Here is a 23,019-nt window from a genome sequence, read left to right as displayed (position 1 = left end):
GTGTCCCTAGTATAAGCCGGGTACAGCCACATTTGTGATCCCAGGACCTGGAGGAAGTCTGAGAGACAACTGTATCTCTGGAGCTAACTAGCTGGCCAGTCTAGCCAAACTGAAAAGTTCCAGGGTCAGTGGGAGGCCCTGTCTCAAAAAATAATGTGGAGACAGGAAGGAGAAAAATACCTGAAGTCTACCCCTGGCCTTACACAGAGAGAGAGAGACAGAGACAGAGGGAGAGAGAGACAGAGAGACAGACAGAGAGAGAGAGAGACAGAGAGAGCGCACTGACCACAGGAGACCCAGTACCTGCAGTTGGGGCTGTGTGCTACCAGCTGAATGGATATCAGGGAACCTCAAAGTGCCTTCTGACACTAAGACAGGATCCTTGGGCTTTTTAAAAGGATGTGCTGTGGGCTATAAGCTTAGGACAGGACGTTTTCTTATACCTAGTCATTCCTCTGAATGGAAAACATGAAGACATTTCCCCCATCCAGGCTTAGATGGAGTAAACCTCACCTGAACTTGACCCGGCTCTGTGATGAATAAACAACATCCTTTAATCCCACAAATCACATGACCCAGGGCTACAGTGGGGGCCAGGAGTCTACGCCTGCTGTGAAGGTTGCAAGCTTACTCTGATTTCCCAGGGAGGAAGCCAAAGGATTCTGTGAGAAGCAACTACTTTGTACTTTAAATAGTTCGCAGACTTATGAATCATCGTTGCCACAGGTCAGCCAGAGTGGCCCAGGGGCTGCCCAAACCCAAGGTGCCCAAAGAGTGTGTGGATTCTACAGACCTTGAAGGAGTTTCAATTCAAGTCATGTCAACAGCTCTTTTGCCCCCAATACTTTTCTTTGGATTGGGAGTCAGTTCTTACCAGATGTGAGACACAGTGCCACCGACCCCATGCCAGTATTCACAAAAACCTTCCTTGCTCCACAACTTTCATCTTGGGTTTAAATTTGACCACGCCTTTCCCGAGAGCACATGAGAGAAAGGTCGGGAACTCAGCAGTTCAGGATGTTGAAAATGTCTCTGCCATTCATCACTTCCCACAGATATTTCTCCCTCTGGCCTTCGGGCTTTATCTCAATATAGAAGGAACTTGAAACTGCCATCAGAGGCACGGACATAAAACTGACAAGCGAGGGCCCAAAGCACACTTGAGAGACTTGACTCACATGCACATTGTGACAGGATGGATGAGTCTCCCTCAGTAAGACTTTAGGGAGCCTAGAGTTCAAAACCAGGTCACCTCAACAAGATCTCCTCACCCACAGCTATGTTTCCATCTCCCCCCCCCCCAAAGCTAAGTAACTTGATAACTTAGGAAATCCTTTCAGATGTCCACCGCCACCACACAGATAGATCGCTATGGGGTTCAGGAAGGCCAGTGATACATTCTGGGCTAATGGTGTCCATGTTGATACAAATGGAACAGCTATCCTGGAAGACAAATTTAGTAAAAGCTTATAGAATTTAAACATGTACCTCCATATGGCCCACTCATGAGTATCTCACTCATGAGTATTTTACCCCTCACAAAAAAATAAATCAATAAAAATAAAAACAGAAGCCCCCACAAGGGCTCACTCATAAATATATTCAAATAAATGGTTCATAGTTGTCCCAAACTACAAACTGTTCAAACATCCAACTTGTGAAGGGAAAGGCTGATTGTGACAGATTCCTACAGTGCAGTCCCCCTGACCATCAACAGGGATCTACTACTAACTCAGGGGACATGAGCAACTCTCAGAAGTCGAACAGTAAGTAAAAGAAGCCAGGCACAAAAGATGACAGGCTGCTTGGTGTCGCTGAAATTCTATAAAAGGCAAAACAATAGTGATAGAAAACAGGTCCCTGATTGCTGGGGCTGAGAAGGGTGGACTGCAAAACCGGTCAGGGAACTTGTGTGGGTGGTAGGATTCTGTGTGTCTAAGTTGTCACTGGTGGTTGTATGACAAGATACGTGTACAATTACCAGAATTCACAGCGTATACAGTAAGTGATCTTCAGAAATCTACCAGCAATGTACATGAACTGTCCCACAGCAAAGGAGCTGACAGGCTGTGGGCATCCGCCTCAGGGTATAATACACAGCAGGCAAAGGAGTCCTCAGAAACAGGTGGAAGCTTCCGTATCTGCAGCTTTAACATCTTCAGATTCAACTCTCTGAAAAATATTAAAGAAGAAAAATGAAGAAAAATCTATAAAAGTAACAATATCACAAAATAATAATACCACTAATTTTCATTTAGCACCTTGACAACGTTTTACAGGGCATTTCGCATCATTTTAGGTATTTATTGCAAGCCCAGAGGTGATTTAAGGTCACAGGAAGATAAGCACAAGCTATAGGTAAACACTGTTCCATTCTATGTAAGGACCCTGGACCCACGTCCCCCTGGACAGAGGGATGATGGTACAGCAAGCATAAATGCTAAACCGTGGCGACATGGCATTCCTTCAAGATGTGTCAAGAGTCTCTTTCTTCCTCTCTAGAAAACAAGCCATGACGCTGTTTCTCACTTAGAGGACAAACCCTGAGAGCGGGCTTGTTATTTTTCCAGATGTCGCACACGTACAGAGCCTGGGAAAAGTTTTGAGCAAGAGTGGAGAGCACCACAACTGACCTGTGTAGGTCAGCAAGCTGACCACAGGCTCTTCCCACCACCCCGCTCACTGCAAAGGTGTTAGCAAACAGGGGGGCCAAGGCTACCACATTACATGCCAACGGTAGGTACCAATTTCTGTGAAATAACAGAGAAACCAGCACAGACCCTCTTGAAGCCAAACCCCGAAGAGTGCCAACAATACCACAGTGGCCCCCAAATTAAAGGTTGCAGCCTCTAGTCATGAAAGGGCTCCCATGGAACCTAGCCAGGATCCTTGGGCCCTGCTCAACGCTGCCCCACATGCCCTCTGAAGCCACAGCGGGTGTTAGGCTTTTGCAATCCAACACTGATGAATTTCTCTGAAAACAGTAGGGCAGCTGATGTTCAGATGTGATGAAGAATACGCAACCTTTGAGTTTCCCAGGGATCCTTATCCAGGGCCTGGCCCAGCTCTGTTCTTCCTTCTTCCAAGGGACGTGCTCTTCACCCCTCTTGGTGTTGCTGGTCTCCTCTGTGTGCAGCTATTGCTTAACTCACAAGACATGAGCTGTGGAAGACAAAAGGCTTGAACTAGATAATAAACCATGCAGGGTATCTAACTTGTGCATGGTGGAGCCCAGCCTGCATTTAGCCCTCACGATCTCAGTATTGTAGCTTTGAGGGAAGGTTTTCTGTTTCTCAGACTGCCTTGCATTCCACACGTGCAGATGCTACTGGGTGGTGTTTTAAATCACCCAGAGGCCAGCAGGCCAGGATTGAGGAAGTCATGGTTAAAACAAACCATGTACTCTGATGTTGATGTTGATAGTGTTGTTTGAAATGGGATCTTGGCATATAGCCCAGATTAGCCCCAGAGTCAAGACTCTTATGTCTCAGTTTCTCAGGTGCTGGGATTACAGCAAGATACCACCATGTCTGACCCAGGAAGTGCCAATGAGAGGTGCTGTGAGCCCATTAAAATGTTGGCATGTGGGTGCAGGGGTGGAGGGTCCTCAAGTCTAAGGTCTGAGAGTCAGTAGTCTTGCAGTGCAGACTCAGAAGACAGATGTCCCAGCTCAGGAAGAGGTGATGTACTGTTCTCCCATCTGTTTTATTTGGTGATTACTGGCGGCTGATTCCTGTCCATGTTGGTGAAGGTATGTCCTCTCCATCAGTTACAGACTCAAATGCTCATCTCATCCAGAGGCCCTCACAGCTACATCCAGACACAGTGTCTGCCAACAATCTGGTTACTCCCTAGTTCAGTCAAGGTGGCGTAAAACAATAATCATCACAGGGGTAGAGATGTTTAGCAGTTGAGACTGCTTACTGCTCTTGCAGAGGAGTTCAATCCCAAGAATTAATGGCAAGTTGCCCTCAGCCACCTGTAACTCCAGCTCCAGGGAAACCAGTAGCCTCGTGTGGCTTCCACAGGCACGTGCACACACAAGCACACAAACACACACATTTTCACACACATATGTACACAGAGACAAATAAAACAATAAAATAGAAACTTTAAAAAACAGGAATACATAATATATAACACAAAATACATGAAATACTCCCCCATATATGACAGATAATCTGATTCCATTTATATGGGGCGCCAGGAGTAATCTAGTCCCTAGAGACAGAGAGCAGGACGGCATTGTTACTGGCTGGAGGAACTTCTGGTGTTTACCAGGTATAGGGTTCCAGTTCTGTGAGGCGCAAACAGTTCTGGATGCTGAACCTGAAGGCATTTAACACGACCGACCTATTCACCCTTCAAATGGTGAAGCTGTCTTGGCTTGGTGGCACACGCTTGAAATCCCAGAGCAGGGAGGTTATGAACTCTAGTCCACGTGACCTACACTACAGGACCCTGCCTATGAATAAATAAATAAATTAAGCTGAGATGATGGGTTTCGCACTATCTGTATTTCACTGCCATTAAAACTTCTGTGCAAAGTTTCTGAGTGTATTGAGACCTTCGCTGCCCCATCGTTGGGCAGGTTCCGCCTTTTTGTATGGCTGAGATGTGTCTTCTTCAGCTTCAGATTCATCTGGTGTCAATTTCATTAATGGCAGAACAAAGTTCAAATAGGCCCTTCTCCAGAGAAAGGACGAACTACAACAAAAGAAAAGGTAAGAACGCATGCATGGGTGGATGGATACTGCAGGCAGGCTCACGACTCTGCTGGTGATCTTCACACCAGGCCTGGACCTGTGGGAGAAGGGAGTGGAGCAGACAGGCAGCCTCCAACCACACTACAGTCCACAGCATGTGTTATCACTGGCTCTCTGGACTCTAAATGTTTCTTTTAATGAGTCACGAAGGTTGACTGGCTGTTAGATTTTTTTAAAAACTCGCAGGATTTTCCTTATATAGATTGTCCTCAGGAGACCTCTGGCTGAATGTTCTCTCCTTCCTCCTCCCCAGTTAGCAGCTGCTTCTTAGCATGTGTGTTTACAGAAATACCAGTAGTTATTGCATGTTCCTTGCCATGTGATTAAGCGCTGCCTTAAAGCCCTGGCTGGATTAGAAAAAGATCTTCCCCCTTCTGCGAGAGTGGAGCCAAACTAGTGTCCATGATGGACAGCTTGTGCCACCTATTGGCCAATGATAGTATCACATGTCAGATGTCTCTACCTGCTAAAAAGAGGTAGCTAGAAAATGTAACCGCAGGAGTGTGCACACCGTGTGGGCACACACATGGGCAGATATACACTCACATACAGAATCATATATTTTGGCATTATATCACATAGTGTATACTCAAACATGGGGATGAGTAGAGCCTGTCCCACTGCTGATAACTTTCATTTACAGCATTGTCCATGTCGTAGTTGGCAAATATTATCTCCTTTGCCCCTTAGAAACAGTGTATGAAAGGTTAGAGAGATGACTCGGTGGTTAGGAGCACTGACTGTCTTCCAGGGGACCCAGGTTCAATTTCCAGCACCCACATGGCAACTCACAATTGTCTGTAATTCCAGTTCCAGGGGACCTCACACTCATGGCAAAACAACAATGCACATGGAAGGAAGGGAGGGAAGGAGGGAGGGAGGGAGGGAGGGAGGGAGGGAGGGAGGGAGGGAGGAAGGGAGGGAGGGAACAAGGAAGAAAGGAAGGAGGGAGGGAGGGAGAGAGGAAAGGAAGAAAGGAGGGAGGGAGGGAGGGAGAGAGGGAGGGAGGGAGGGAGGGAGGGAGGGAGGGAGGGAGGGAGGGAGGGAAGGAAGGAAGGAAGGAAGGAAGGAAAGAAGGAAGGATGGAAGGAAGAAAAGAAGAAAGGAAGAAAAGAAGGAAGGAAGGAAGGAAGGAAGGAAGGAAGGAAGGAAGGAAGGAAGGAAGGGTGTGAGACAAGTTCCATTATTCTTATTTTAGAGGTGGGGAAGGTCAATGAATCAGAAGCATCATTGGATATGTACTGGGAAGAGTAATAGTAATAATAAAATTACTATCTTGTCCCTCCACTTTTAATTTAATTTTATTTTTTTATGTATATGGGTGTTTTGCTTGCTTTTCACCTGTACTTCACACGCATAGTGTTCAAGGAGGTCAGAAGATGACATCAGACCCCCCTGGAACTGGAGTTACAGACTGTAGTGAGCTTAGGAAGAGCAGCCAGTGCTCTTAATACTGATCCATCTCTCCTGCCCCCCCCCTCAATTTTTCAAAGCAAACATACCATTGTAAAGATGTCTAGTGTACTCTGAAGAATCCAGAAGATTCTGCTTAAGAGACCTACAGCAGGGGCTAGAGAGATGGCTCAGCAGTCAAAAGCACTGGCTGCTCTTCCAAAGGACCTGAGTTCAATTCCCAGTACCCACATGGCAGCTCACAACTGTCTGTAACTCCAGCTCCAGGGGATCTGATAGCCACACACTGATACACATGCAGATAAAACACCAATACACATGAAATATAAACAAACAAATAAATAAATAGTCCTACAGAAAATGGCAGCCAGTGCTTCATTCTAGGTTCATTCTGACAAGCTCACTGCTCTCTAGACCTCACACAGTGCAACAGTGGCTGTGTCCTCGCTCCCTACCTGGCTCTTGGTATCCACACCCATGTGGCTAGTTCTCCAACGAAAATCAACTTTACATCACGAAAAGCTGCTGCCACTGCGGACACGCACGCTCTGAAGCACCTTCGCAAGCATTTGAGAATAGTGACAGCAAACAGGAAAAGTCTCCAAGTGTCACCTTGGGAGACAAATGACGCCTGTGGAGAGAAATGGTCCAATAAAACGGACACTTAAAAACGTCAGTGGTGTCTGTTGAGAACCACAGTTGGAAATTAGGGAGAGAACCAGTTGCAATGGCAACCTCCCCAAAGACAGAGCCATCCCTTTAAGAAGAACATTCTACACGGGGCCTCTTCTCACACTCCTTGCTAGTGAGTCGTGGGTGAGGATCATCAGCCTCACTTGCCTTTCTTTACTGAAGGGAAAGAAACAAGACCCTCAGCTTTATCCCACTGCTTCCCCTTGGCGATGTTAACAGCATGCCTCCATCCACAGTCAAGGCAGCCTCCTGCTAGTGTGAGGCAGGGACGATGACTCCTCCTCACAGCATCAACGTGACTGGAACACGCAGCCTGGGGTGTGGTCCACCTGCAGAGTGCAGCCCAGGTCTTCGTGGGGGATGGCACTGTTTACTTACGAATTCCTAGAACTCAGGGTTCACCTAGGGAGAGAATAGATTCCCCATAGCAGAAATTTCAAATTAACGTCCATGTCATCAGTGCTAACTGGAGGCCATTTTCTTATTAGATGTCTATAACTGAACCTTGAGGACTGCTGTTGCTCACAAGAGAATAAGAAAGAAGGTGGTTCAAGGTTCAAGGAAATGGGATGGAGGGTCCATTTCCAGGCACCATTCTCATATTTGCAATGCTGTGTTAAAGGAAGGTGTAAGAGTCCACATCCACAAGAAATTGGAAAGCAGGGATAATAAAAGTCCTTCTGTATAATCTATCTCTCCCCTCTTCTCTCCCTTTCTCTTCCTCCCTCTCTCCTTCCACCTCTCCTTCTCTGTCCCAGTACCAACAGAAAACCATGAAGGTGGTTCACAAGGAAGACCAGACAGGATGCTGTCTCCCAGCCCTGCTGCTCCAATGTTTCTGCAAACATCGATGCATGGATTTTCCTGACATACAGCTGTCCAGTTTGCTTTCCACTGCCGTAATAGAGACCATAGTTGAAAGCAAGCTGGGGAGGAACAGGTTTATTTCAGCTTACACATCCCAAGTCACAGTCCATTGAGGGAAGCCAGGGCAGGAGCACAGGGCGGCAATCTGGAGTGGGAGCTGATGTAGAGACTATGAAGGAACACTCGCTGCTTACTGGCTTGTTTCTCAAGGCCTGCTCAACCTGCTCTCTTATACTACCAGGACCAGCTGCCCAGAGGAGGCAACACTGGGCCCTCCTACATCAATCATTAATTGAGAAAATGTTCCACAAACTTGCCTACAGGCCAATGGAGAAATTTTATCAGTTGGCATTCCCTCTTTCCAGATGACCCTGGCTTATCTCAAGTTGACAAAAAAAAAAATCTAACCAGGGCACAAGGGAAAATAAACCAACAATTTGTTGATGCTGCAGAAGGCAATGAAGCCAGGAAATGGGGGGGGAAAAAAGGTGAAAAACTCCCATGAGAGGAAGAGCAACCCACAGGAGAGAATCCAAGGCTATACTCACCTACCTGGCAGTAAGAGGGAGCTGAGAGGCAGAGAGATGTGCTTATGCCAAGAGAGGGTGGCATGGGCAGAGCTGAACAAACCAGACAAAAGAAGACATAAACACTCAGCGATGTCACAGAGGAAGCCACATCCAGCATGGGCATTTTGAGCAAAAGTATCCACTGAAGGCCTATGAGAAACCTCAGGTTCACCCTCAGAAAAGCAGTTGTTCACCGAGTGTTTGCTGGATGGATATCTACTATGTGCCAGCCTTGTAGGCTAACAACACAACAAAAGTCAACCTTGTCTCTGTGCCCAAGTGGGTCACACTCAAACGGAGGGTGTAAAAAACAAGCATACAGCCATGCTTTAAGCAGAGTAGAGGCAACCCAGACCCAGAAAGACAATTATCATATGCACTCACTCGTAAGTGGTTTTTAAAACATAAAGCAAAGAAAACCAGCCCACAAATCACAATCCTAGAGAACCTAGATGACAATGAGGACCCTAAGAGAGACATACATAGATCTAATCTAGATGGGAAGTAGAAAAAGATGAGATCTCCTGAGTAAATTGGGAACATGGGGACATTGGGAGAGGGTTGGAGGGGAGGGGAGAGGCAGGGAGGGGAGCAGAGAAAAATGTAGAGTTCAATAAAAATCAATTTTAAAAAGGAAAAAAAGAACATCCAGAAAGGATGCATGAGGGCAGAGGTCTGTCTGGGACAGGGCATCTGAACAAGAACAGCTGAGGAAGCGTCCCTGGGGAGGTGACACCTAAGAGGAGCATATATGGATGTTAGCTTGCAAGGGTGTCTGAAGCAGAAGGAAAATTTCTTGTTAAGACTCAGATCACGACCCCTGGATAGTTGGTCAAGGAGAGAAGCTGAAAGGAGCCAGTTTGGACTTCATAATGGAAATGTTACACTGAGATCAAGCAATGGGATCCCACTGAGGATACCATTAGCTCTTCTCTTGGAAACCACTCCAGCTTCAGGTTAGACGGTGGATTGACAAATGACAGCATCATGAGCATGACACAGTGACGGACACAAGTCTCAGCTCTTTGGTCACCCCAAGGAAGGCATGGGGCTTTGGCTTTATAGGGCTCCTAGAAGCTAGAGCTGGGCAGGGGAAGGGTGATGGTGGGCACAGGCTTTGAGAAAGAGTTTAGGCAAAGGCCAGTGTGAAAATAGTACTGCTGACATAGTCGTGGACACACCTACCGGGATAGGTAACCTACCGGGATAGGTGAGAAGCCACTGTGGAGCATCCCGAGTTCTCAGCGTATGAGGCATAAATGGAAAACAGAGCCATGTGGAGCAATGGAATTGAAATGAAAGAGAAAGCAGCAAAGTAATTAGGGAGACTACTCCCAAGAATATTCAGCATCTGGGGTGGGGAGTAGGTGGGAGAGACCAGAAATGACTGATGTCCTTGTCTCTTTCCTGTTGATGCAGCAAAACTTCAGATCCTGAGAAACCTAGAGGTTTATTTGTTTCACAGTTTTGAAGGTAGGCCATCAAAGATTTGGCAGCCATACCAATTAGACCTCTGATGTTCTTCTGACATTTCAGTTGTGAGCCTAGACTTTAATGGCTGCGCCATCCCACCAGCCCCCCCCCCCCCGTGAGGTTCTCCAGGGAGCCAGTGTTGCAATGGTAGTGTGCATTGCTGACATCATAAGAGCCAAGACAGATTCAGGGAATACTCTTGCTCTTCTAGAATGACTTTCTCTAGAGGAACTTACTATCTCATGAGAATTACATCCTCCTGCTCCACAGGCCCCATTCCCAATGAACTAAGCATCTCTTAGAGGTAGCCCAACTCCCTAGAAGATCCTCAGTGGGGATCACGTCTCCAGCACACACTCAATCCACCACTAACCTAGCAGGTAGCCAGGAATGTTGGGAAATCAGCTACATTTAAAGGCTCCAAAGCAAAAGATGCTGGTATTAAGTAGTCACAAGTGATAGAGCCAAGAAGGATCTAATGGGATGTCACAGACACAGGGAGGCTTTGGAGGACCCTTGCCCAGCCACCCAGCCAGGCTGACCATGACCTGAAGAAAACGGAGTCATTAAGGTCTGGCCAAATAGTGATTTGTACCTTCAAGATGAGTGTACCTTCCAGTATTTGTATCTCAGATTGTGTGAGAGCGAAAAGAAACAGCAGCCAGGGCAGCAAGGACTTCCCTCGGGTCTCAGGAGGAATCATCCCTTCCCAAGATTTCTCCATCACGCAGTAACCCAGTCCCTTTGCAGCACTGTGAATTCTGGGTGTATATTCAACAATTTGCTCACAAAGAAACTGCCAATAGGATTTTATATTCTAGACAGACAGATGCACCATAAACAGTCAGTGTGCTGGATGACAGAGTAAGAGATGAAGAGAGAAAGAGGATAAGAAGTGCCAGTCAGAGAGGGGAGGATGTTACAGTCACTCTACTGGGGTGGACAGGAAGGAAGGTGGGCAGTGCAAATGTGGTCCTGTCTTGGGCCTACTCACAGCCCTTGTAAGTTGCCCACACACACCCACACGGTGCCTACTGGAAATGAAAGAATGCAGGTTCCCATGAGTGGGATTGAAAACCAGGAGCCACAGAAGAACAATTCTTCTTGGCAGGGCCATTAAACCCCAAAAGCCTGCCATGAGTAAGCTCTCTCTCTCAGACTCAGCTCCATGGACAGGAAATGAAAACGCTTCAACCTTCCCCAAGAAGGAAAATAATTGAGCTCCATAAATGCACCTGAATGAGAATAAATAAACTTAACGTAATAAGCTGCTATACAAATGCCACTGGTTATGTCCATCTAGGACATTATGAATTCCTCTGCAGACACTCTGCCACATATGACGCTCATATTCACAAAGCTGGTACGAGGTAGCCAAGCAACTGGTTCATTTATAGGTGACATAAATTAAGTTCCTGCCTATTTAACATGCAAGAAGGTGACATTTTCATAATTTTAATATGTTTGCCTACTTACACAGGTGTGCCCTCTCCAGAGGTCCTATACTGTCCAGGGATTTCTACACGGCAACTGAGCTGCACAGGTGCTACAGTTTCCCAACACTGTCCCACTAGGGCACATCTAAGCCTCTCTAAACATGTCCCATACTCATGGACCTTTGCAGGTAACAGATAATCATGCTTCAGCCAGTTCTCCCATGGACAACTGGGTAAGTGGATAAGAAATGAGACAGTTGTGTTGGTACAGAAACCAAGGATTCATGAATTCCTAGACAATGCCACATAGTCTTACAGTTACATCCCAGGACAACAGAACAAGCAGAGCTCTACTTTCCTCCTTCCCTTCCTCCTGTCTTCAAATCTCTTCTACATAAATGAAAGAAACGTTCACTCTTGCCTTTCGCACAGACTGATTATGTGGACAGAGATGAAGCCTGGTTACAGCATGGCTGTGTTCTGCCTGCTGGGTGAACTTCCAGTTAGACAGCCAGGGCCGTCTACATAAGAGCACAGTAAGAATGATATGTTTTAGTCTTTATGGCCTGTTGGAAGAGGCATTCATTAATGAAGGCTCCCCTACATACCCCTGCCCAGAATTCTCTCTCCCCACTGTAACCTGCGATGACATCTCAGTTGACATATCTAGGGACATCTCAATTGTCCCTAGAAAGTCACACTTCTTTGTCAATGGTCCTCTGTGTGTGTGCCATTGTCCATCCTCCAAGGGTCAACAGTCCTCCTCGGTGTTCACAGTCCTCTTCCGCGTGTAATGAACCAGGTATCTGTAGGACACACCCCCAACAATGACTCTGGACATGACTGTCCTTTTTTCTGTTTCATCCACTCAATTGTAACTCATTAATGTCATCACAGTGTCACCTCACAGAGGACACATATTTGGATCTGGCTTTTCCTTCCAGTCTGGAGATCATTCCCTGAATTTATATCATGTGCTTACTACCTAATATGAGTAGGTAGCCTACTCCTTCCTGCCTCTTGCAATACTGTTCTTGAACAGCTCTGATTAGTTTCCTTGCTATGGCAGCATGTCTGAGTCACCATCAAGCTAACCTGCAAGGCTCCAGAGACCACACACTACAGGGATGTATGAGGCTATTGGAGTCTCCCTGCCTCTTCCCTCTTCTCCCTCCAGGCAGCCAGCACCATTATAGAAAACTTGTGGGGCTACAAGACAGGACTTAGCGTTTGGTCCTTAGAGAGACTCACCTCACTTCTTAGCCCAGGCCGCAGCTTCTGGACCTACACAGGTCCTGTCTGTGGGTGGCCAGAGAGCTTTTCAGTATTGTAGTAGGCATGCAGGCAAGTGCCTCCATGCCCATCTCAGAAAGAGGACCCTGACAAAGGGGTAAAGCAAAGACAGTTTTGTAAAAATTATGCTGGAGCAAGAGCAATTCCACAGTGCAAAACAAAATCAACTCAGACCTCACGTAATGAACTCAAACCAGGGTGTGGACTTAGTGGTAATCTTCAAAATTTTTGAAAACACACACATAACTCCACAGAACTAAATACATTTCATGAAAATTTATGACTTTGGATCTTCAAAAGCCCTTACCTGGAAGACACAGACAGGCTCAGGGACAAGGGAAAAGATTGGCAAATCACATATTTAACAAAGGACTGTATCTAGATTTTAGAAACTGTGCAAAAGGGGCTGGGAGATGACTTTGTGGATCAAGTACATGCTGGATGAGAAAGAAGACAAGAGTTTGACTCTCCAGCACTCATGTAAAAAGCAAGGCTTGGTGACCAGTATCAAATACGGGAGACAGGTAGGTCCTAGGGGTTCACTGGCCTACCTGCCTAGCCAAAACAGAGAGCGTCAGGAACTTTGAGAGTTCCTGTGTCCCCAAAATGAGGTGAAGATGTAACTGAGGAACATGATGACATATACCCCTAGCCTCCACACATACATACACAAACATTCACTCACACTCAAGCGCGCGTGCGCGCACACACACACACACACAGGGTCACAGAATTCTACAACAAGAATGAAGCAACTACACTAAAAACATCTGGTCAGACATTTCTTCTGGTAAGTCTATGGAGAAATTATCATTTACTATTAGAAAATATCAAAGTAACAACATAGTATGTGTAAAGTATAAAATAATAGTACAATGACACACTGCCCAAGCCACGAGCCAAGTCCCTCATCCACTTCTAATATGAGAGCAAAACGACAGATTATTCTAGAGCAGAGACCACCAGTGTTTACAAAATATACCTACACTGCTTCAACTTGATCTGCAGGATCCCAGAAGGACATGTATTAGATAGAGCCTTGCTCCAGCCTTCTGGGTGTGGTGGGACATTTAAGAGGTGGAGTCTACTAGAGGTGTAGGGCCATGCAGATGCTTGATGTGGGATTCCCCTCTGTATGTTGTGAATATGTCTTATTACCATTGGTTAATAAAGAAGCTGATTCAGCCTATGGCAGGGCAGAATAAAGCCAGGTGGGAAATCCAAACAGAGATATATAGAGAGAGTAGGCAGAGTCAAAGAGACACCATGTAGCTGCTGAAGAAGACAGATGCCCTGAACCTTTGGGTAAGCCACAACTTTGTGGCAATACACAGATTAATAGAAATGAATTAATACAAGATTTTAGAGCTGGCTAGAAATACACCTGAGACATTGGCCAGTGTTGCAATTAATACAGTTTCTGTGTGATTATTTGGGTCTGGACAGCTGGGAAACAAATAAGCCATCTCCGTTTATAGGTGGTGCCCAATGTGGGGCTCAAACCCACAACCCTGAGGTTAAGAGTCCCATGCTGTACAAACTGATCTAGCTGATTCTGGTTACCTTTGAAGGGGGATGTGATGACATTCCTTTCTTACTTTCCAGCCATCATGAGGCAAACATTGTGGCTAACTCACAGTCCCTGCACGGATAGATTGCCTCACCATGACAACACAGCCAAGCAATCATTGATTTAAGTCCCCAAAACTGATAGGAAATGAACTTTTTCTAGCATTTTATTTTGCAGTAAAGGGGATTGAACTCAGGGCCCCGTTTACTAAGGAAGTACTCTACCACTGATCTACACCTCCAGCAGTCTACCCGCTTTTCTCTGTAGTCTGTGTGTGGAGGGGTGGTGGTGTGCAGTGTGTGTCTCATGATGTAATGTGGAAGTCGGAGAACATCTTGTAGGTGTTGGATCCCTGCTTCCATCACATGGTTTCTGGGGACTGACCTCAGGCCATTAAGCTTGTTACAAGGGAAAGGTCATCAGGATGCTTGGCAGCAAGCACCTTTACCAGCTGAGTCATTTTGCCTGCCCATCTACCCTCTTTTTCAACAGACTGTCTGGTGTATTTTGTCTCATTGCCAGAAGGCGGCTAACCCATGCATGGACACGTATGATCTTGGAGTAGTCGAAAGAAACTAACTATTGATTCTTGCAAATACTTAGATGGATCTGAAATGTTGCTGAGGAACAATGTTCATCCTGTGTTATAGACTTCCTCTTGTAACATAATATTCTGATAAGGAAAAATATCCCAAAATTATAGAGCTGATTGTCAGGTCCAAAAGAAACTCAAGACAAATAGCAATCTGCGTGCCTATTAGCATAACAAAGCAAATGGTGGCCTCCAGGTGTACTCAGTACCTGTGGCTCTTTTCACCCCACCCCTACCCAAAACTTCTAAAGTTCCTGGGCTTCCTACCCTCCCTTCCTATATAACCCTGTCATTGCAGGCTTTCACTCCCTTGGTTATCTTTTGTTTTCGCCTCCTCCTCTCTGAAGGTCTCCACCTCCCCAGCTCCCCTCATGGCCTGGTCCAAATGCAGGCCATGTTTAGTCTACTGTTTTCTCTCCCTGCTCTGAACTCTTCCAGATGCCTCAGGCTGTGCTCTCCCTCATCTCAACAATATACCCTTCCCCTCAACCATACCTTGGAGTTTCTGTGTCCTCACTTTATACACAGATGAAATTAATGGTACATGCATGTAAATATAAAAATCCTACATAATGTTGGTGACCAATCTCCCCCTGCAGTACTAAATGATCATGAAAGTCATTACCACAAGAGAGAATTTGGAGACGGGATTGTATACTCTCTAAGTGTAAGTTTTGACACCTGCATAAACCTTGTTATCAACATATAAAATTTTAAAGATGATTTGATTATGGCCAGGCAGTGGTGACACATACCTCTAATTCCAGTACTTGGGAGGCAGAGGCAGGCAGATATCAGTGAGTTCAAGGCCAACCTGGTCTACAAATTGAGTTCCAGGACAACCAGGACTGTTCTACAAAGAAACTCTGTCTAGGGAAAACTAAAAAAGGAGAGATGATTTAATTATAACATGATAATAACTAAAGACAAATACACAATAAAATAAACTGGATGAGTAGCTCTCTACTACAGATGAGAGGTCAATGCTTACTCCTATGATTTCTAAATTTCCTTTCCCAGGAACATACTTTCCTTTGCAATCATAAAGGATTTGACTAGGCACAAGGTGAAATATAAAAATAAGAAAGCAATGGGACAAGAGAAGATTACTTGAGTATCCAGAAGAGATGCCTTTACTTGAGATGTCCATGATCTGTTAACTGGGGGTGTTTCTTTCAGAGACCAGAGAGTAAGTTCTGTTAGAATGGTGTGATGTCATCAGTGTCTTCAGAATGTTTGAGTTCACTTAGCAACAGCCAGTGCTCTCCTGACAGTTGTTGAGACTTGAGCTCTGGGAAAGCTCTGAGAAAGCCTTGAGCAACAAGATATTGAGAAACCAAAATAGGTGCTCACACGGGTGAGTGTCACCCAATGCCAAGCTAGACTGAATGTCAGGGCTCAACTACCTTCCTTCAGAGAGTTAAGAGCTGTGTCAGAGATTTCCCTGGGAGTCTCCAGAAGGACAACAGGTGATATGATGAGAATGGAAACAGGTTTTAGATTAAGGGAAACAGAGGACAGGGAGAAATGTAAACAAAGGGAGATGAATTAAAACAGGGAGGATGTTCAAGAAGAATCGTGTCTACCAAAGACTGCAGTTAAGACACAGCCATAAGGAAGATGATGTGGGACACAGGATCTGCATGTGTAGGGAGATTTAACTGCCTATGAATTTATAGTGGTTCATAGATATATGGAAAGAGGGATGACAAAGAAAACAGGTGTGTGAAGTCATCCGGTCTGACCCTACTGGAACATGACTGATGCCCAGTAGCCATTCTTACCATTGGCAAAGCTACAGGGGCCAATCCACAGACATGTGGCATGCACTAGGCAAGGCCAGAAATCACCTTCTCATGTGTAAATGAAGTGATTTATAGTCATTCACAGATTACAGACTAAGTAAGTAGGATCTGATCAAATGATAATTCCAAAAGGAATCAAGACTGATGGGGGCAGAGCTCCGTGGAAGAGTACTTCCCCAGCATGTGTGCAGTCCTATATTCAAGTATCATAACCACAAAACAAAAAACGCAGCTACCGTTGACTATGGAACCATGATTGCAAACTTTATTACAATTTTGTCTTAGAAAAAGAAGGTTACACAGAAATAGCCTGGGGTTGGAATCAGTCTGATCCCCTGCCTTGCTTGGATAACCAAAGACAGGATTCCTCTATGTCTACACCAGTCACCTCAGACACAGCACCAAGGTTTCAGAAGCCAATGAACTGTCAAAAGAAAAAAAGACTTGGGAAAGTAAAGACAGGTGTGTATGACCCTCGGTGTTATTGCCCTGGTCCCCAGATGCATGAAGGAGGAAGCAGCATGGCCACTGAGCCTAGCCCCACCCTCTTCCCCAGCTACCCTGAGTCAGCTTCCACAGTAGCATGGCAGGGTGTTTCCTGGTGAGCCAGGAGGTCACTTCTTATTTACTCTTTACAGCTATATCAGACAGAAGATCAGAGAGGTCAACTGTCTCTCTTAAGGCACTGTGCAATCAGAATGACTCACGAAAAGAGGTGCCAGAGAATAGTGTTTGCTTAGCCAAAAAAGGTACATAGGAATTCAACCCTACACCACCTTGGTAAATAAGTGCATATTGGACTTAGGGGGACATTCCTCTTAGATATATTCACATTACATGCTAATTCTATAATGTGTATGAGAAGGGTTGGGCCTGGCATTGGTCTTTCTGTGCTCATGCTGTGCTCTTCTCTTCCTGCAGCTCTACAGGCCAAGAGTATTCCAGTTTCCAGGGGTGCCTCTGCAAAGGATGTCTGTGAGCAGAGATCCAAGAGGAAGAGGGGACACAGAAAAAGAAAACTGGAGAATGTCATGACTGGTTTGTGTCTGCATGCATGTCAGTATGAATGACACAGCATGGCCACTATGCAGAGTCCCTCCATCTTCCCAAACTGTCCTAAATCCACTTGTACAGGGCCATAGCAAGGGTGTCCTGGTGGGCCAGGACATCACTTCCTTGGTCACTGTTGTAGCTATGGCAGATAAATGACCAACAAGTTCATCTGTCTCCACAGGGGTAGCCTCCAGGCAGAAGGATCCAGAGAAAGAGGTAGCAGAGAGAATCTGGTGCTTGGCAAAGAAGAGTACATAGTAACTCAATTTCTAGTCTCTATTGTAGATACGCAAGGGCCATCCTCCCAGATTTCTTCAGATGTCACATGGAATGAGAAGAGAACTCTGCCAGGTCCAGGTTGTCCCTCTTGTGGTCACATGGGGTCTCCTCTTCCTGCAGATCCAGAAGATGACATCATTCTTATCTCCAGTGATGACTCTCCAGGGGATGGTCCTGAGCAGAGATCTAAGAACAACAGTGGACAAAGAAAAAGGAAACTGGAGAATGTCATGACTGGTATGTGTCTGCATACCCCTTGGCATTCATGTCCCAGGATGAATGATAGAGCATGGCCACTATGCAGAGTCCCTCCATCTACACAAGCTGTCCTAAATCCACTTGTACAGGGCCATAGCAAGGGGGGTCCTGGTGAGCTAAGTCATTCCTTGGTCACCTTTGTAGCTATGATAGATAGAAGATAAAACAATCTATCTCCATAGGGGTTTGCTACAGACAGAATGATCCAGAGAAAGAAGCACCAGTAAGGAGCTGGTACTTGGTAAAGAAAAGCACATAGTAACTCAATTTCTTGTCTCCTTTGTGGATATGTCAAGGCCTTTCCTTTCAGACTTCTTGAGTTATGGTATGGAATGGTCAGAAGGGAAGAACTTGGTGGTGACCAGGTTGTCCCTCTTGTGGTCACATGAGACCTTCTCTTCCTGCAGATCCTGAAGACAACATTATTCTTATCTCCAGTGATGACTCTCCAGGGGATATCCCTGAGCAGAGATCCATGAACAATGGTGGACCAAGGAAAAGGAAACTGGAGGATGTCACGACTGGTATGTGTCTGCATGCCCCTTGACATTCCAGTTTCAGTATGAATGAAACAGCATGGCCACTATGCTTGGTCCTCCTATCTTCCGAAACTATCCTAAATCAAGTTCTACAGGGCCAACAAGTTCATCTGTCTCCGTAGGGTTTTCCTGTAGACAGAATTATCCAGAGAAAGAGGCACGAGAGCAGCTAGTGCTTGGCAAAGAATAATTCATAGTAACTCAATTTCTAGTCTCCTCTGTGGATGAGTGAAGGCCATTCCTTGAGACATCGTGAGATGTCACATGGGATTATAAAAAGGGAAGAAGTCTGCCATGCCCAGGTTGTCCCTCTTATAGTCATGTGAGGTCTTTTCTTCCTGCAGATCCAGAAGACAACATCATTCTTATCTCCAGTGATGACTCTCCAGGGGATGTCCCTGAGCAGCAGGCCAAGAGCAAGAGAGTCCAGAAGACAAAGACACTGGGAGATGTCAAAGCAGGTATGTGCCCATCTTCCCTAGACACTGTGGTCTCTGTTTGAAGAGCCAGTTGCAGCCAAGTGACTACTTGTCACTCAGTCCTCAAAAAGAGACCAGTTCCTGAGTAATGGTCAGTAAGTGACCAGGGTTCCTGCTGTGGTCACATCCATGCTTACTCAGAAGCTTTTGTCCACACAGCTGCCCAGAAGAGCAGCCTGCAGGATTCAGGCACAGCCACCTCTGAAGCTACCCCTGGAGCTGCCTCAGAGCTGAAGTTCTCCAGAAGAAAAATGAAGAGGAGCATATGGACAGTGGGCCATATCGAGGGAACAAAACTCACCATAAAGAAGAAGAGAAGACTCTGTTACCAGTCTGAGGACCTTGAAGCCTTCTACCGACTCCTCGGTTGGTTCTAGGAACTCGGGATTAGATACTTAGGGCCAGTTCAAAACTGAAAATGGGGTATGAAGAGTCCTGGCTCGAACCTTCCCCCAGTGCTCATGGGCCCTTAGGGGACCCAAATAAAGGGCCCCCTTGTTATGTGGAGGTGTCCCCTTTCTATGACAACCTCTCAGATAGAGGAAAGCAAGACTTACTCATGAGTACTGATGTAGGTGCTTCTCTCCTCACCAAACAACCCAAAAGTCAAGATGGTGCACACTAGAGAGACAGGAAATATCACTGATCCCAGCCTTGGGGATGCACTGCTGGGTAGACACAAAAACTAAAATACCCAAACATTTTACAAATAAAGATGCTATCAGCTCTTGGCAGCTTCACAGGAAAGGATCTGAAGGCCATGGCACCTAGAGGTGGGACAGCAAGAAGACAGGAGATCTCTATGGCACTAGTAGGGCACAGAGGTCTCTCTAGGTGGTATTAGGTCATAGAGCTGGGAGCAAGTGTGGCAGATTGTGAACAACACCCAGGTGCTCTAGCCAGTACAGCACCTACCAGTCACGGGCAGTTGTTTACTTTGTGTTAAATGGAGTAAACAGACAATGGACGTTCAGTTCATCGGTCTCATCAGCTGTGATTCTGTGTTCAGGGCCTACATGTGGCTGTGGGCTGCCATATTGGATGGTAGAGGACAGGATGCCTTAACACTGAGCACTCTATCAGACAGCGTCCTCTGAGGGTCAGGGACATTGCAGAGGACCCATGCTGTGCAAGCACTATTTATTTATTATTTGCCTGGCAGCTGGTGACGCATACACAGGACCCCACCCCACACCAGCAAGTCTACTTAAAAGAATGGTGCCTCCAGGAAGTACCTCAAAGACAAATGAGCTCTTATGGAGAAGGGGAATCTGGTCCCTACCTCAGAGGAGAGGGGACCCAGGCTATGAAGCTATGAATTTTCTATCTTTACCCAAGGATTCAGTCATCATCCAGAGATGAGGATCTTGGTACAGTCTCAGTATGGGAAATGGGCAGACTGTGCAGTCACAGAGATCCAGGCCACACCTAAGGTTTGAATGAAGTAAAATTTAACATTGAGAGCTATGTTCAATAGAAAGTATCAAATGTCATCATTGACCAAGATCAAGAATCAACACCAGCAAAGTACAACATGGCTGTGTCAATGACAGCGACAAACTATGTTCTTGATATGAAAGTTAAGGCCTTTTAGATAGGTCCTGCTTCCTCTCAGGAATTCAAAGGGGTTGAGGATGAGGATGACGTCTGGAGGCCACACATTTCTTCCAAAGTTTCCACCACCATCACACGCTTGGCCCAAAAAGATGGGAGATCCAAGTGCCTCTCATACTTGCTTTCTTTGCAGAGGATCCTGTGGTCCAGAACTTCTTGGCAGCTGACATTTTCTTCAGAATGACTGACAAGGTATCTGGAACCTCAGATATTCTGCAGTTACTGCCCTCGGGGATACACAGAAAACATAAGACTGTACTAGGCCAGGATAACCCAGGACTGCTCTCCAGGACAGAGGCAACAGAGACATGTTGCCCATCCCTATTATATCCCCCAGCTTCCTTCCTGGTTTTCCAATTAGCTCACATCCACAAAGCAAATGTATTCCACTCCCCCTTTCTGTGTATAATTTGGAGTATAATGATCAGCTGCACAAGGTCCAGGCCCCACTGAGATTTCTTGCCCTCTTGTCTACTACCTGCCTCCCCTCACTCGCTCTCTGTCCACACAGTACCTGCTGTCCATGGTGGTGGAGTACTTTGGCCGACTCGGGCTTCCTGGACATCTCTACAACAGGATCCACTTCTTTCTGGCCCTGTGAGCATCACGAGGGAACAGATCTTTCCAAATCCCATTCCCAAAGCTCCCCTCACTACATAAGGCCTGAGTGGTGTTCCTCAGCAATAAAGTAGTTGAAACTTTCAAGGGCCCAGAAGGGGGAAAGGGAGGGTCCTGACATCATGAAGGATCTTTACTACCTTTAAGAAGGAAAAACAGAAGTGTCCTTTTCCTTGACTGAGAAGTGAATGGGTCCTTCAGGCTTTGTTCCAGGATGCCCTGGGGATGCTCTATCCTAAGGTAACCCTGCACAGACTGCTTTTCCACCCTATCTCTAGAGATACATGCTCCCACCTTCCTCTGACTGTCACAGTTAGGAATATGCACTTCCCCTTTCCTGTGACAGCTACATCGCCTTTGACATGGAAGAGGATGACCCCATATTCAAGAGGAGCATCTTTCAATTCCTGCTGGGCACAGACACATGGCAGGACTTATACAAGGACTTCCAAAGGCTGCAGGGGGAGTTCCTCCGAGTCATAGATTACCGAGCGTGGCTCACACGGCAGGAGTGTGAAGAGGTCTCCCAGGGATCAGCCCAGGGAGTGGGTAGACAGGGTGCTGCCCAGAGAAGAACAAGGATGGGTTCATCCTCCTGGACTCACCTCCTATTTCCCTTTCAGATCCAGAACCAGAATCCACAGCACTGGGTCTGGAGCCGGGTGCGACAGAGCGCCCCTTAGGTTCCCAGGCCTGGGGACCGTCAGCAGGTTAGTGGAGGTCCTGGCCAGGGGCTCCTCACGCATGAGCTAGCTCTGTCCTCTGGGTTCCTAAAGCTGTATGTTCATAAGAGGAATTCTCCTGTTCCCTTTCTTGGAGTTTACTCTTGAATGAGAGCATTGGGCATATGACCACTTCTGAGGTACAGAAGAACATTCAAATCCCAATTCCCCAACTGAATTACATCACTGGATCATGCAATCCATGGTGCAAAGTTTCAATGTGCATGTCCTTTTTGATGTAGTTTTGTTGTTGTTGTTTTGGTTTTTAACTCTCAGAAACAGAGAATACTGGCATGTGAAAGGAGGGAGCGGGCAGGGGATTCTGAGAGCAAGACCTAACCATGGCAAGGCAGAAACAACCCCGTCTGGCATCTCACGCCAATGCACACTTCATTTAGTTGAAATTTCCCTTTTGGTTTGGATTTACTCCAAGTGGGGAGAGAACACCAGTGAAATTCTTAAAGGTCTCTTGTTCCTCAGTGTTTGTGCTAAAATAACCCACTAAATATCCTGCCATGCTACAGGGTGTGACAGAGCCCCATCAGTCCAGGAGATTGCGACTGTCAGTGGAAAGATGAAATCAGGAACCCTGCGTTATGAGATAACTACATTGGGTGGAATTTTTACTTCATCCCCAGCACTTTGCTACAATGGCAAAACTCACCTCATACGCACTCAAGGGACCCCGTGATTCCAAATCCAGCAACAGTGCTCACGGCTACCTGTGTTTTGTCACTTGGAGCAGTGAGAATTGCATAGTATTTCCCACTATGAGCTTTGTGAGTGATGTGCAGAAGTTTGTCTTTTATCCTTACACTACTTTCTCTCTCTCCTTGTATAGTTGCTCCTGCCCATCCCTGCCATTTCCTCCCCTCATCAAGAAACCAGAGCTTATACTCATGAAACAAGCACCCCTAGAATCCTACATCCATCCCTGGGCTCTCCTTATACATCCGGGATGAAGGATCCAGGGAGAGGAC

General features: G+C 46.2%; 1 protein-coding gene across 1 annotated transcript; it reads left to right on the top strand.

Moving 5' to 3' along the window:
* The first annotated feature begins 16,848 nt into the window (after window positions 1–16,848).
* On the top strand, window positions 16,849–22,000 carry LOC130882109 (speedy protein E4-like). The gene is made up of 9 exons (XM_057782040.1): window positions 16,849–16,939; window positions 17,116–17,226; window positions 17,930–18,046; window positions 18,951–19,067; window positions 19,245–19,451; window positions 20,833–20,891; window positions 21,211–21,296; window positions 21,664–21,838; window positions 21,941–22,000. Exons 1-9 carry the CDS (start codon window positions 16,849–16,851, stop codon window positions 21,998–22,000), a joined length of 1,023 nt encoding a protein of 340 aa, XP_057638023.1.
* The last annotated feature ends 1,019 nt before the right edge of the window (window positions 22,001–23,019 follow it).

Source organism: Chionomys nivalis, chromosome 9, assembly GCF_950005125.1.
Source record: "Chionomys nivalis chromosome 9, mChiNiv1.1, whole genome shotgun sequence".
Taxonomy (NCBI): Eukaryota; Metazoa; Chordata; class Mammalia; order Rodentia; family Cricetidae; genus Chionomys; species Chionomys nivalis.
Note: the sequence above shows the minus strand (reverse complement) of the source record. Positions and strands in the feature narration are given on the sequence as shown.